We start from the raw sequence: 16,575 nt of genomic DNA, 5'->3' as shown, positions 1-16,575 counted from the left end.
TAGATCACTTCCAACTGGAGATAACCACTAATATTAGCATAATTTTTAAGACTGTAGATCAATGCTGTCCAATAGAAATATAATACAAGTCACCAATGTAACATTAAATTTTCCAGTAGCCATATTAAAAAAGATAAAAAGAAACAGTTGAAATTGATTTTAGTCATATTCTATTTAAACCTATATATCCAAAGAATTATTATTTTAATATATAATCAGTGTAAACAATCATTAATTAAAAATTTGGATTCTTTTTGTAGTAAGTCTTCACAATCTGGTACATTTACAGCACTTGTCAATTCGGACTAGTCACATTTCAAGTACTCAATAGCCAGTTAAACTCATCCATACTACTTAAATTCATCTACCTCAGCAAGCTGCTTGATTCATTTGCCTCATCTGTAAAAGGAGAATCCTGATAATTCTACAAATATGGCTGTTGTAAAGATTAAAGCAGACACACAGAAAGTGCTTAACATCTGTTAGTGTTTCCGTGATCACAAGATAGATTGATTGATAGATAGGTAGGTATGTAGATAGGTAAGGGTATAGATATATGTAAATAAAATTATGCCCCAAGCATTAACTTCAGTTTGCTTCAACACAGCAAACCATTTTTTCATGATTCAGGTACCTTCTATATGCTAGTGTATATTATTGTATGATAATCTGTTTAAGCAGGGTCTTTGCTTGGTAGCTGTTGAAAAAGAAAATGTTTCATACATCTTTAAATAAAAGTAGAAAATAACTTCTTCATAATTAAAGACAGTTAGGAGAAGGATTATGCTCTTGTAAAGCTTGTTGTTTACTGCTTGAGGTAGAATCCATAAAGACAAAGGTCCATGACCCCGAGTCTTGTTCACTCTGAAACAGTGTTACCCATTACCTTCTTTCGCTTCTCCTGCACACCAAATTCCTTCTTTACGCAAGCTGTTTACTCTGCCTGGAACGCTCTTCCTCCTTTCTTTGCTCTGCTGGCTGGCTTCTTCTTATTCTTCGGCTTTCAGATTAAATGCCAGGCCTTAGGTCTACCCTGACCATCTTTCCTAAAATAGATCTTCTCTTTTATTCTCCACCTCAGCATCATAGTTGTTTCCTTTATGAGCTTGTATCATAATTTGTAATTATTCACTTTTTAATTTAGTTGTTTTTTTTCTGTTAGAAAACTTTTTGCCTCGTGAGGGCAGGGCCTAGGTCTGCCTTGCTTACTAATGAAATCTCGGTAATCAGAATAGTCAGGGACAGAGTAGGCAACAAATATTTCTTGAGTGAATAAATGAATTAATGAATGGGTGTGTGCTGTTCCCTCGTGTATTGAGGAACTTTCAAGGAAGGAAGTCACAGAAATGATTTCTTAAACTGATGTATTCACATCAAGAAGCTATGAAAATTGCAGGAGTTTTTGTAATCCACTGGGTTGTAGATTCCACGACGGCAAGAACCATGTTTGGATTTGAAACTCAGTGCCTCCCTACACAAGGCTTGTCACATATTAGACATCCATATATATTTGTTGATTGACTGAATAGATTAATTCTGACGTGAAGTCATAGGCTGGACACCTATACTCAGAGGAATTTTACTGTAAGATAAAATTTAGGATGAGTTGGAAACATAATGATTACAGGAGATTTAAAACTAAGATGCTGTAACAGCAATGCAATATATGTGTGTTTCCTGTTACATTTTTTCCTAAAAGGGACCTGTTGGTTTACCTGGAGAAGTTGGAATGACTGGAAGCATTGGCGAAAAGGTAATTTTTTCATTATTTTGTTCAGTAATAAGAGTTGGACTAGGCTAAACTCAAAGGAGAAATATTTGTATGATATTTATGTTAATTAGAAATCACTCATAACTTAAAACACATTACCTATACTGAAGCTCTTAAATATGTTGAAATATAACTAATAACGTATATATTTCCAATTTTTAAAGGGCAGAGAACTCTTTTGGTTGTAATGATATGGTCTGAAGAGAAAAGAGGAAATTTATGGCGTAGGTCTATGACAAGAAAATATTTAAATCTACTTTATGAGAGCAAGCTCCCTAAAGGAAGCAGTTTTAAAAGAGAAGTATAAGTTATCACTTTACCTGGGCCAAATCTCAGTCATAATCTCATTATTTCCAGTTGGAATCCAGTATGCAGTTATTTGTGGAGATTCCTGGCTATTGTGATGGAAATCATAATTTGTTTAAAGATTACCTCTGGAGTGATTTTCCACATTGAGTTTCAAATTTAGGGAAGTTTTTTTTAAAAAATAAGTAATTCTTTACTTGAAACCAGCAAGGGCATTTTTTTATTTTTTATTTTTTGAATGGAATCTTATAATGGACTAGTAGGTAATAAACCAGAAACTTTGGATCTTCAACTGAAACCTGACTTGCTGAATATAAATTATAAGCTTGATAGTCTGGTGCCGTTGCTATACAAGGCTACTCTTTGTGAATAATTAAGAAGAGCTAAGACTAAAAGTAAATTACTAAATAATATTTCGGGTACTTCCATCTGAAATTTTTAAGTCAAACTCAACATATCTAAAGTTAAATATATCTTTTTTTTCCCCGCATTCAAACTGGTCTCTTTCCAACTATCTCATTTCTATTAGTGAGTCTTATACCTATTTCTATTCTTCCAATCTTCCAGAATAGATAGAGTGAACTCATCTTTGTGTTTCCCCTTTCCTCCGTCCTCTATGCCTAATCTTTTAGCAGGTCTTAGAATTTTTTTCCTTACAATTCATTCTTTCTAACGGTCACTACAAAGCCACCTTCTCAGACCTACTCTTATCAGTTTCTCTTAAATTTATCCTTTATCATATTTACCCTGACCTTTCCTTTCCTATCCTTTAATCCATTCTACATACTATGAGAAAAGACTCGTTTTGATGGGTCATGGTGAAACATTTTGGAATTCTTTCGTTGACTCCCTATTGTTGACCCTGTTAACTCCTCTACTTTGCTGTTAAGATACTACATCATTTTGGCTTTATCAGTTCGTCCAACAAATTCTCTAATATTCTCCTTTATAAACTTTTTCTCTCCCCTGTCTCATATATTCTATATTTGTTCTTATTCCTGTTCTTACTGTTTTCTTGGTTTAGAATATCCTCTCTTCTTCCCTCTATTTATTCAAAGCCAAACTGTGGGACTCAGTTAAATTCCATCTCCTCCACAAAGTCTTCCCAGATTCCTTTAATCCTTCCGGATTTCTTCCTTTCCTGGATTTAGAATAAGTACCATGCAATTTAAAATTTAACTGTCCTCTAACTGATTTATCTTTGTTAATGTCATATGTCATGTCTCTAATTACTTGGAGGTAAACTCAAAGTCAAATTTCTGTTCTGTCTCTCCAGCTCTCACTTAGTACATTAAAAGTGCTTAATATATACTTACTGATTTGTAGCAATAATATAAAATGAGCTCAGTTTAAAAAATTTAGATAGTTTTATAATTTTTTCATTCTGATTTAGATACTTCTGACCTAGGTCAAATCTTCTACACTAAGATTTTGACAACCCTGGGAATTTTAATGTGAATCAGTTTAGTCCTTTTAATCTGCTGTGGCATATTTTGTTATCATGATTACACTTAATTGTAGTGTACAGACTACAGAGATAAAACTTTGTTCACTGGTTATACAGATCAGTTAATTTTTACGATGTACTTTGATACTTTTACTATTCTTATATTTTATATGTCTCAAAATTGTACGCATTTCTACTTACAAAACTTTAGCATATGATGCATGCTCAATTTTAAATCCTGTTTATTCATAATTTCTATTTTCTTCATTTTAATAAGATGTTTAGTATTTATTCCTTGAAAAATATCCTGAGGATTTTTATTGTATTAAAGACTAGCAACTTTAGGATAAAAATGCAAAATTTGTAAGTTTAAAAATTATTGAAAATTAGGATGAGATATGCATGTAAGGTATGATTCTGACTGACAATTTTCCTGTCTAGGCTTAGCTCAGTCATGGTTAATGAACATGCCTCAATGTTTCTCTTTTTTCTTTGTTTTAAAAGGGAGAGCGCGGAAGTCCAGGTCCACAGGGTCCCCAGGGGGAAAAGGGTATTATGGTAAGAGCTCAGTGATTTGAAAGATATGTTTCCAAAGAATGTAATAAAGTTAAGGCATTCCAGAGGTGGAATTGCCTTGAATGGAATTTAAGTAAGTGAGAAATGCTATTTTGTAGTAAATTTCCATTAGAATTTTCTTCTCCTTTAAACAGTTTTCCTTTCAGAATGCTGACTGGCACTAAGAAGCGTACGAATCAGAAGGTGGTCAAATGAGTCTATAGTTTTAAGAGAAGAATTAAATCACCATAAATTAGCTAAAATGGATTAAGAAGAAAATTCTTTTAGGAGTCTACTTTTCTTTTACAGCTTATAGTTTATATAGCACATATCATCATTGCCACTCTTCCGTGAGTTTGTGGTCACGATGTAATTCTTTGGTATATGAAAGATCAGAATCCAGAATTCACCTTGTTCTCTTGTATCTGTAAGATAGTAATAGCTGATAAATTTTATACCTAGATTGCCTTTTTTAATTTATTAAACAGTTTTTAAATGTGACAGGAACTAGAACAAAAAGATTGTTATCAATAAAAGAATCTTGCTTCCAGAAAATATGTTGTGATGGATCTAGTGGCACATAATACCATCTACAAATTCATTTTACTTAAGTTGTTCTTCATTTTTAACTTCTATTTTATCAGTAAAGCACTATAAGATTATTTTTTTTTACCTATCTCCAGTTGGTGTCAACTAGGAAATTTAATATACCCATAAGGCTAATCAATTTCAGGAATGATTACTTCCTAAGATATTCTCTGCATCACTGTTAACACTATAAAGGGTAGAGTATTTATGACAGGCTAGAGTGTTTGTGCACATTCATATTCCTTAATTATAGAATTCTCTGACCTCTGAAAATGATACACTTTCATACTCTAGATGACGTATCTATTCACAGCATAATATAACCTACAGAAAGATAAGATGAATATTCTCTTTTTAATAGGTTATGTGATTCTGGCTAGCAAATGTCATTTCTAAGCAAAGAATTTCTAATAAAAGGCTACACAGCTTCTGTGTAAACATTTTTTATTTCTGTTGTCTGTGGAACATTTCCTGTGGCCTCTTCTCTCTTGGATGGAAGAGGGAGATCTTGTCAAATTATCACTTTTTATTACTATCTGTAATTACTGCTTTGTCTTCAATGATAATAATTAGATGTGATGGAGAGTTTATGTCTTTCATATTTTTGCTCAAATTATAGGGATATCCAGGTCCTCCTGGGGTTCCAGGACCCATCGGTCCACTGGGGTTACCTGTAAGTACAGAAAAGACTTTATATTCCCTTCTAGAATGTCTATTTAAATTTAAATCCATGACTTTGGTTATGCTGTATTTTTTTGTTTTTGTGCAGAATAAGTAATTTATAAATTGGCTTAGGCTGCTTTTCTCCCCAGTAAGTGCAAGACAGTGTGGAATCATGGTATCTTGAACTTCCTCACCTCTGTTTGCCATGTTATTTACTGCTCACTTCTAGTAGTCAGTACAATTCTGTAGCCTAAAACTAAAAACATTTAAACTTTCTATTGAATAACCGCATAGAAGAAAATAGAGTTAGTACTCAAGCTAAGAAGTGAGCCAATTGGATAAACATGTCACATGCATAAGTTCCAACATATTTTTCTTAGAAATTTGTAAACATTCTCAAACAACCAGATAAAATTCATAGAAAATATACCTTTATTAATAAAAAATTGTTTTGAAAATGCTCCATTTGTTATTTACAGAAAGATAATGCAATCTTGTCTCTGACGAGGTAAAGTTTGGCGCCAGCCCTGTGGCCAGATGGTTAAGTTCACGCGCTCTGCTTTGGCGGCCCGGAGTTTGGCCGGTTCAGATTCTGGGCACAGACATGGCACTGCTCATCAAGCCATGCTGAGGCAGCATCCCACATAGCACAACTAGAAGGACCTATACAACTAGAATATACAACTATGTACTAGGGGGCTTTGGGCAGAAGAAGAAGAAGAAAAGAAGAAGATTGGCAACAGATATTAGCTCAGGAGCCAATTTAAAAAAAAAAAAAAAAACAGTAAAGTCTGCTTATCAAAATTTAACAGTAAGTGTGAACTTAAATATGAAAAAGATCAGCCTTTATGATCCCCTAAACAGAACCATTTTCAGAAATGGTTTGTGGTGTTTTGTGAAGCTTCTGTTTTGAAGAAAAACCTGATTTTGCAGTATATTGATAGATGTGTTGTTGATTTCTAAAATTAGGAAGGCTGATCTAGGGGACAGTTGCCAATCTTTTTACTCACATAGGATAATGAGTAAATTTGAGATCCTGAAAACATTCACTATTTTTATCTACCTAATGTTATATAGATAAATTTTGTTTTCTAATTAAGTCTTTATTGAAGACTATCAGGTATAAAAATAATTCTTTGTAATTGACTTAGTAAAAAATAACTTAATCTTTGTTGTAGGCTATTTTTTTGTGTTGTATTAGTTTGGAACATTTTGTGGCGTTTTTCATTGTAACAGAAAAAAATCTATTTTTTATGAAATGGAATTATCCTAAATGTCTGGAATAATGAGAAAGAAGTCTTACAGCAATAGTCATTGCCCTTTGAAGGACCAGGCAGATTAAACTGGTCAGACTGGCTAAGTGAGTGTCTCCCTCCACCATCACTCCATGTGTGTTCCTCCTGAAAACTACTTGGTCAGTGAATATTAGAAACACGCATTCCGTTAATCAGGGTGTAACAAGTAAAAGTGAAATTTCTCCGAATAGTAGAAAAAGTCAAAAGCAGAATACTTGGGGAGAGAAGTATGGTATTTGTTTAATAATTAAAGCATATTTTTTAAGGAGACTAATCAGTTTTATTTTAAGAATTCCCACGGAGAATTACATGTCATAAGAAAGGTTATAACTACTATTCTGATAACATTCCTGTGAATTCTATAACTTATTTTTAAATTTTCAACATGTAGGGTCATGTGGGGGCAAGAGGACCACCTGGGAGTCAAGGTCCTAAAGGACGAAGAGTAAGTTATCTAATAAAGGAAGTACATTAACCTCAAAAACATAACTTCATAAATAGCGATGTATTCACCTAAAATAGCTCTGTGTCTTCTAGATTGTACTTAGATATTGTTGAGTTTTTCTCTTGTTTTCATTGTATTAGCTGAACTGCCTTCATTAATTGAAACGTGACTCATAATTGTGTGTGCTTATAAAACCATATTTTTCCATTTTATGTTTACAGATTTCACTAATTCATATAGAATTCTTTTTTCTTATTCCCAACTTCCAGTTCCACTTTTTGGAGAAGTTGTAAATGCAAAGATATTTAAATAAATTATTTTTCTACTCACACGAGACTTACATAGAAAGAAGAGTAACATCGTGACAAAATAAGAGCAATAGGAAATGGAACAAAGATACACAGAATGACAAAGAGTTTATTAATTGTAAATCAGAGATTATATAATCATTGTCTAATAATTATGTATAAGAATTCGATTAAAAACCTTGCACTCTTTAAGTCTTTTAAACATTAAATCCTTTTATTTTCTTTAAAGAAACAAGAACCACCATTTATTGCATGCCTGTCACATGCCGGGCGATTTTACATGTATTGTCTTAGTGAATACTCAAAACCACCCTAAAAGGGGAGGTATTATCTCAGATATTTTAGTTGAGGAAAAAGGGGCTCAGAGAGTTTAAGTGTACAGCCTATAGACACACAGAGAAATGATACAATCAGGATTCAAACCTTAGTGTGTCTGATTGCATGGAATATTAAGGACTGTTTTTCCTTGATTAACTTGAATAGGGGCTTTCAGAATTCTCTTTTCTCCTTTGGCTTTACTTTGACTTTTAGAGCCAGTGAAGAAAATATATAAAAATTCTAAAAAGAAGCGCCTCCACTAACAAAGGTTAAAAGCAAAAGAAAGACTGCTGTTTTCCAGTTGGCAAATGGGAGAAAAGTGTTACAAATCCCCAGTTTGAAATAACAGCTTTAGTTTCATGTCCTGTGTTTTAGATACAGATTGAAGAAAGAGAGCAAATTTGTCTTTATTATTATTTCTTTTCTGAAAAACTATTTTCCTTTCTGGGTTATAGATTTACAGTCTATAATTAATCCTGATGGCCACATCTATTTTAGCCCGAATGAGATTTAAAATAATAAAATAAAAATGATGGTAGATGATCTGTACCCAAACCGTCTTCAGTGGTCCGTGCCCTGCCAGCATTCAGTCGTTGGTCAGGTCAGATCTGTTTGTATTAGTCATAGTGGGAAAGTTCAACCAGTTTTGTGGCAGATGAAAAAAAGGAAGAAATACTTTACTGCCGCCTTTTGTTGGTGAAGTAATTGAAGTCATATTGATTATCCAGGCCGGGGTCATGTACCTAAGCAAGATCTGCTCCTGAAGACTTGTGCTATCTCATAAGTCAAGTGAAAAGTTCATTTGCTCTGCAGTGTTTTAACCCCACCCATGATCTCGGGGTAAATTATTACTCTTTCCTGATTTGCCACTTTTTCTTCAACTATCACCTCCTCAAAGATCTATTTTCCTCTCATCCTCCAAATACGTTTTACTGATTCTTTCCCAAATGGTTTCTCATAATTATTTAAAGTTCACCTAGTACTTTCTAAACAAGGAGACCTTGTTAAAAATAAGTGCTTTATTTAGAACAAATCGTTTTCTTTACAGGAGAATATTTCAGGTAATCAAAGAACATTGGGAATACAAAAAAGAACTGAAGACCACAATATTTGAGAAAGAACATAGTATTAGGAAGTTCTATTCCAGTAGTCACCTAGTGTCTTCTCTCATCAATCCATCCTTCCAAATGTTTTTCACTCACAAAAAATGAGAATGTATGTCCCGTCTGCTGAAATAAATAATAAAGGTATGTGGCTGGAGTTCCTGTGCCCCAGCCCTTCTCTGCCACCCCAAAGGCTGAGGGAGTTGATATTTCCAGCACATCTGTAACCCCTTTGTGCCACACATCTTTGTGGCAGTACATTGAAGGGGAACTATGCCTGAGGCACGTCTGCCAGGCAGCCACACAAGGAACTGTCTATATGAACTCGTGCTTATACATCCTTACAGTCAAAGGTGAACCTCACGAATGGTAGGACTGCTCTCGGAGCAGTCTGCCTGCCCATCTGCTTCCCGCCCATCTATCTGCCATTCACCTATCTACCATTTACTATTTGCCTACAGTTTGTCAAATACCCTGCTAGTACCATGGAGGGTTCAAGGTTAATTATCCCTTACATCTAGACCACATGGATTTTATAGTTTAATGACAGTGTAGTGGCTTTTGAAGTATCACGCAGTATTGACAGAGGATAGGAAAAGCTCAGGCAAGCAACAATGCCTGCCGTCTCAAGAAACAACCTAAGTAACTTAGTATCATGAAGATTTTTCTAACCCGCTTTGTGTAGGTTGCGTAATCCTACCCTTTGTGTGTATATATATATGTGTGTGCATATATATATATATATATATATATAGCTGAAAAAGATAACAAGATTGGCTGAAAATACAGTTCATATAGTTTGCGATTCTTATATGGGAAAATTGGTATCAATTTAAAGTATTATTATTTATCCTACATACTCTAAACTTTGTTTCCATCTACCAAGTTTGGCTGAAGAATAGTTACTTAAGTGAAGTGAAATAATTTAATATACCAAAGCTAATTAATATAGTATAAACAATCATATTCCTCACATAGACAATATAGGCTAGCAGGTTCTCTCTGTGGTAGCAGAGAGATAGTGGCTTAGCCTTTTGGGTCACTAGGAATCAGCACAATCTCAGCTGTCGTCACTCATGTGTACATTTAACTCTCTGAGGCTAGGTGACTGATCTCTTGGTGTCTCTCCAATACCCACTTCTGTGTCCAGCTGCCCTGACAGAAGAGATGACGCACAGAGCAAAGTTAACCTCATCTCCCTTCTTACCCAGGGATTGAGCCTTTGATCATGAGATACCATTAGATTTTGTACCCTTTCTCTAGAGGGGTGGAATAGAGGCATGCAACTGAGTAATTTTTTGTTCTGACTATACTGCTTGAGATTTAAGAAAAGAAAACATTGAAGTAACTGTATTAGAAATATGTAATGTTTTAAGATTTTCTATGCAAGATGTAGAATGGCTGGGACTATAAACATTTTGATGTACACCTGAAATTTATATAAGGTAATAAACCAATGTTACCTATAGAAATTCTTTTTGAATTGTGGCCCCTTCAAGGGAATGCGTATCATATTGGGAAAGCAGCCGATAGTATTTGCATTCAGATTCGATACTGGTGATACCTGGAGTACGCCAAGTGATGAAGAAGAGTTTCTTCTGTGGTTTCTTCTCCAGAAAAAAAGTTTATACCAAGAATAGAATCCAAAGTTTTTTTTTCCTACAAAATCAAAGATAACATTAGTTTTTGTTTAAAGGAACATTTTGTTCCAGCTGTATTAATCAACAGCCAGAAGAAGCCTGCTAGGGATAATTAGGCATCTGAGTAATTTAGCATTAATGGAGAGGGCAAGCAAAGACAGACATGGTTAAAAAGAAATATAAATATACTGAATCCACGTTAGAAAGATATTTGTTCTGTAAATAAGGGCTGTTTCTTTCATTCATAAACACTTTAGCTTATTAAAATTGAGTACAAGGGTTATAAAGACGGGCTTGAAGTTCTCATAAAATCCTTCCTAAATAAACTAGTCTACAGTTTATGTCAATGTTTTAGTTAATCACAGGTTTTTTTCTCTTAATTGTAGCATTTATATGAAGTGGTGCTTCTGTCTCCTATCATCTAATGCCTTTAGGATTATATTGATTAATCAGGGATTTGGTTAACTCTTTAAGATTATTGCCTACAATTCAAGTACTTGTTACTTTACAGACATGCTTAGTTTATATAGCTGAGCTATCAGACTTTATTCCAGCTTTTAGAAGCTAATAGCCACTCATTGTAGCCGACTTAACTTTTCTAAAAGAGGATAAAGGAAAAAATTATATTTTTTATATAGCTAGCATACATTCTCTAAGAACTTTATAGATAATCAGATATTGTAAAGCAGGTGTTAAAAAAATAACTTTCGGCCAGCCCCAGTGGCCTAGTGGTTAGGTTCAGCATGCTCCACTTGGGCAGCCCGGGTTTGGTTCCCAGGCACAGACCTACACCACTCTGCTAGCACCATGCTGTGCCGCAGCCCACATGCTAAAACATAGAGGAAGACTGGCACAGATATTAACACAGGGTGAACATTCCTCAGCAAAAAAAATAATACTAACTTTATACCCAATTAGGGGCCTGTTAGGATACTATTTGTCTAATTTTCTCAGGGCTTATCCTAAAGCTTCTTTTGTCTCAGGAACTAGAGAAGGCATGTAGGCTAACCCACGGTTAACTCCCACAACCAATATCAAAGTGAAGCTTATGCTGATAAAGCTGATAAAGCTGAGCTTTTAGTTAATTGACCCTTAACTGGAGCATAAAGAGTACTAAACTTTCTTAGGGTTCTGGCAGCCTTAACCTCTTAACTAGCAACCTTAGGCCTTATAGCCTTTAATTAATGTAATTACTATGCTTAGATCTTTTTTGTTTTAACTGAATGTGGTAATCTTTGTCGTCACTGTAGGAGCAGAAACTTCTCTCTTTGTTCCCTCTGTAGTCCTGGTTTAGTGAATGGAGTAATAAATGTGAAAGTATTCTTTTAAGTAAAAGGTATTTTTGAAGTAAAGCATTATAAAATGGCTGATTATCATTACTATATGTATTCCTTAATTTTGGAGGGAGTTCCTTTCAATTATAATACCAGTCAGCACTTTACTTTTAAGCTTTAATATTTATTTTGTAAACCTGTTCTAAACTTCAAGTCCTTTGTTTCAGCCTGAATTCACTTGCTAACAGAATTAACCTTTATTCCTTTTTAACATTTGAAAAAAATATTATGAACTTAATAGAGTACAGTTATTTGGAGTCTTTGGACATTTACACATCACGTGCATCAGACAATTCACTTGTATCTGTAGGCTTCAGTATCTTCAGCTTAAAATGCCAGGTTTGGACTAGTCCAGCCTTGACAGGAGGTGATTTATGTGCTGAGGCAGAAACTGGCAGTTAATGATGAGATTTTCCTCCAGAGCTGGATGCAGCCTTTTCTACATATATATCTAGACAGCCACTGAATCTGATTTTATCCAAGAAATGAAACTTAATTGCCATCTTTGGACAAAACAATCTTTTTTAAAAATTCTGATTAACCGTTCTGCATCTAGGGCTTTTTCGAGCTTTATCCTCATGGCTGCTGCCATTTAAACCTAGATGGAATGACTTCTAACTCTAGCACTGGCCTTGGAGATACTTGCGTCATTGTACTTGATTGTCTAGACCAAACTCATTATCTTCTCCCTACTCCCCCCAATCCACCCCAAACAAACTTACATTTTCAATTTGTTTTTCTATTAATGCTGTCCTCATTCCACCAGTTACTTTCTAACGAAATATCCAGGAAAGACAAAAATTTCAGGTTGCAAAGGAGTTAGGTTCCTAATTACCAGTGGCCATATTTTCAGTCTGGATCTTTTGTTTTCTGCAGTGCTTTAGAATGTTAACCACTCATTCTTTTTAATACTTTCTCAGCCACCTTCTGTTACTACTCAAAAAAATTTTGCAAAGTGTTTTCTTACAGGGCAGAAAAAGGAAAATAGGCATAGAAGGTGCCAGAGAAAGAGAATCAATACAGGCTGCAGAATTTTTAAGATGGAGGTGATTATTAGAGCAGGATCCTGAGGGATCCTTGCACTTTAAACTTCAGAGTCGTCCTTTAATCAGTGTTCTTTTTTTTATCTTCAGTTATTTAATTGCCAAACATTCCAAGCATGCCCCCGCCTCAAGACCTTTGCAGTTGCTCTTTCTTCTACCAGAGTGATCTTCCCCAAGTTATTCCCAGCACCTGCAGTCTCACCTCCTTCTGGTGTCTACCCACACTTCACTTTGGAGAGACTTCTCAGATCGCCTATTTAAGTAGGGCTTTCCGTCTCAGATTCTCCAGTCCCTTAACCTCCTTTACTTTCCTTCATTACACTTGACTACCTATTGTCACTTTATACTTTAATTTTATATATTTATTTCCTTGTTTATGAATTTGGGGATTTGTCTCTTCTCCCTACCATATCCTCTGGGCTTGAAACAGCGCCTGGCTGTAGTAGGCACTCAGTGAATGTTTGCTAAATGAATAACACACTCTGAAAATCACTTATCTATTAAATTCAGTCCATACTCCTCCACTTGACATTCAAAATCCTGCACAGTAAGACTGTAAATTAGTTTTGCAGTCTTTCATGGGAAAATAGGGCGGAACAGGAAGTTGGGAACAGATCATGGAGTACCTTCAATACAGACTGAGAAATTGTAGGGCTCGAGCTATGGATTTAACAGTAGTGTGACCAGTGGAGCTATAGATCCTTGTGGAGTTTGAGTCTTCTCTTCAATTCCATGAATGTGCCCAAGAGGGTGAGGGAGTGGAGTTACCCTAAGAGCACTCAGGAAGAAAGTCCTTTTATAGGAAGTAGCTTTTTAATCATGTAACGCTGAACCAAGCTGACTTCAGATGGGATACAAGAGAAGGTGCTGAAGTCTAGGGGCCCCTTCAAATCAGCATGTTGTGTTGGGAGATTTATATCACTGTTTTGTATAGAAATCTTCAGTGTTGTCTCATTGCCTATTGATTTAAATATAAACTCCAGTCCTTACCTTTTAAGTCCCAGTCTTTCAACAATAGAACCAATAGCCCAACTAAACAAACTGTGTTTTTCATTCTTGGGTATCTCCTTTCCTGCCTCTGTACCGTTTTCTCATTCTATCCCTCTATCTAGAGTTCCTTCTAGAACATGATCTCCAAGTGTCAAAATAACATCTTTATTCCCTTTACAAACATGTGAAAGCTCTCTCCCTCCTTTGAACCCTTTTAGCCCTTAACTTGCCTTATCTCTCCCTGTATTACAGTCATTTGTGTAATTTGCTTATCATTCTATAAGCTTCATAACAGAGAAACTTTCTTACAATTATGTATCCTCATACCATTTAATGCAGTGCCTTTTCCACTGTAGATGTTCAGCTAATGGTTGTGGAATTGAATTAATTCCCCTGAAAAGGACTTTAAGATCTTCCAAGGACAGTTGTAATTTAGGCAGGGAAACATATACTGTCACTTTATTAGAGAATGACTTTTGCAACTAATACTTCTTCACAACTAATTACTGAATGAATATTGGTAGCAACTTAGTTGAGAAATTTTAAGTTTGCATACATATTCCCAGCAGCGTTTCTATCCCTCTTCTGTGACCCCGCCATCTTCCAGTAACTATTGTCAAGTAGGCACACAGCAGGTGTAATGCACAGCACTCATTTTCTAGTAAAGTGAAGAGTGCCATTTCAGAAGACTGTTTGGACAAACCAACCAGCCACTTTTAAGTTAATTTAGAGTTATTTTTAGACTAAATCCTGGATGACTGCTGAGTAAGTGATAAGGTGAACAAAATACTCAAATAATAAACCTAAATTATAGCTACCTCAAACTGAGTCAGCTGTTTTTGTGATCATCTGATTTACTATTTGGCATTAAATCTGGAAAACACTGGCTTGATTCTCCCATGCAAGAGGGTTCATCCATACACTCAGCTGTATTCTTTTCTGTGGTCATGGCACGGAAACAAGGAGTTTGTCAATTAAAGAGGAGCACAGTGTCATTTGCAAGGATGCATAACCGTAAAAAGGGAACATTTCAAATTAACAGCAGGATATTTTTTCCATCTCTAGGGGCCAAGAGGACCAGATGGTCTCTCAGGGGAACAAGGTATACAAGGTGCCAAGGTAATCATTGATTTTTCTAATTTCATCTGCAGTTAAGTTCTTTGGAGCCTCTGCCTGCCTAAAGAGTGATGAATTTGCAAAAGTATGACTCTAAATTTTCTTTTAGTTTAATTATGAAACGTGCATAAACTACATACACAGAAAGATTTTCTTCTTAGTATTGAACTATATACTTAATGTCTTTTTTTTTTTTTATGTGAGTGTATCCTAGCAAGTATAAGACTATAACTCACATTCTTATTAACTCACCTGGTATTGATTCTTAGGGTGAAAAAGGAGATCAAGGAAAAAAAGGGCCTTATGGTCTTATTGTAAGTAGAAGACATTTCACATTAAAAATAAACATTGATAATCTTCCATTTTTCTTGATGTGTGATTAATGTTTGAGGAGCCAGCTATTGACCCAAGCATTTTCTTTCTTATATAGGGTAAGACTGGAAACCCTGGAGAGAGAGGAGTTCAAGGGAAACCAGTAAGTAATTAAAAATAATCAAGCTATGAACAAATTTTATTCACTTTATTTTCTGAATACTTGTTTAGTATTCAGTATATTAAACTAAGAGAATACAAGTTCTTTCCCTCCTTCACTCATTAGGTCACTGTTTTATTTGGACAAATTGCTTATTCATTCTGGGCCTTGGTTGTTTCTATCTGTAAACTGATGGTGATAACTATTACTTTTACTTCACCCTAGTTATGATAAATTAGCTATTCTGTAAAATCCATTTCAAAATAAAATGGTGTGATAGCATATAAATATAATGGAATATTAATAAAGCTAACATAACAAGAAACTTCTTTGAGGCTGCTTGCCTAGTATCATTTTAACTAGATTTGAGTGTTTTTTAGACCCTTGGAGTGTGGAGCTGTGTGTGTCATCATGCTTTCCCATGGCACAGCTCTAAGAGTTTTTAACATTATGTAATACTGGATATTTCCCTACCATCAAAAAATCTTTTCAGGGGCTGGCCCCATGGCCGAGTGGTTAAGTTTGCGCATTCTGCTTCAGGGGCCCAGGGTTTCCCCAGTTCGGATCCTGGGCACAGATATGGCACTGCTCATCAGGCCATGTTGAGGTGGCGTCCCACATGCCACAACTAGAAAGGGGATGTACTGAGGGGATTTGGGGAGAAAAAGCAGAAAAAGAAAAAGAAAAAATCTTTTCAGAAGTATACAATTTTTTCCCTATGAGGTAACAAGTTCTGTGGTTCTCATCACTAACTGAGGGGGAAAAAAATGTTTAAAAAAAAGAAAGAGACACATACACATACATACATGTATACAAATATACATACATACATATATATGCTGTTACATATATATATAATTTTGAGCACATAAGTTTAAATGGATGAGAATTTTTAATTACTTTCTTTTTTAATCAAATTTTTGATGATGACATTTTGATTTGTCATATACATATATGTATATAACTTAAAGTTATAAAATTAGATAATTTAAATAGACTGCAACTTAAGAGTCAGAAAAGAACAGGAGAAAAATGTTTTAGCTGCTATAGTAATTGTCATTGATGTCATTGCATTTACTTGTTCCTCTTTGAAATCTGCTGCCCCCTGCCTGTTGTTTCCCATAATAGCATTATATGTGACAGTGGTCAAACCTAAAATATCAGAGACCTAAAAGAGAAAG

At 35.0% G+C, this 16,575-nt stretch overlaps 1 protein-coding gene across 9 annotated transcripts in view; it reads left to right on the top strand.

The window, feature by feature from the left end:
- COL24A1 (collagen type XXIV alpha 1 chain) overlaps positions 1 to 16,575 on the top strand; it is a 348,320-nt gene that overhangs the window by 204,777 nt on the left and 126,968 nt on the right. For all 9 annotated transcript variants that reach the window (XR_006886072.1, XM_046645896.1, XM_046645897.1 and 6 more), the window contains 7 exons: positions 1,700 to 1,753; positions 4,029 to 4,082; positions 5,287 to 5,340; positions 7,017 to 7,070; positions 14,872 to 14,925; positions 15,192 to 15,236; positions 15,353 to 15,397. Coding sequence is in view for 8 of the 9 variants with exons in the window: in XM_046645896.1 (XP_046501852.1) it covers positions 1,700 to 1,753; positions 4,029 to 4,082; positions 5,287 to 5,340; positions 7,017 to 7,070; positions 14,872 to 14,925; positions 15,192 to 15,236; positions 15,353 to 15,397 (360 nt within the window). In the remaining variant the exon portion in view is untranslated. The remainder of the gene's footprint in view (positions 1 to 1,699; positions 1,754 to 4,028; positions 4,083 to 5,286; positions 5,341 to 7,016; positions 7,071 to 14,871; positions 14,926 to 15,191; positions 15,237 to 15,352; positions 15,398 to 16,575) is intronic.

The sequence above is a fragment of the Equus quagga genome, chromosome 18 (assembly GCF_021613505.1).
Source record: "Equus quagga isolate Etosha38 chromosome 18, UCLA_HA_Equagga_1.0, whole genome shotgun sequence".
Classification (NCBI taxonomy): Eukaryota; Metazoa; Chordata; class Mammalia; order Perissodactyla; family Equidae; genus Equus; species Equus quagga.
The sequence above is the reverse complement of the archived record's forward strand: the minus strand, read 5'-3'. Positions and strand labels throughout refer to the sequence as shown.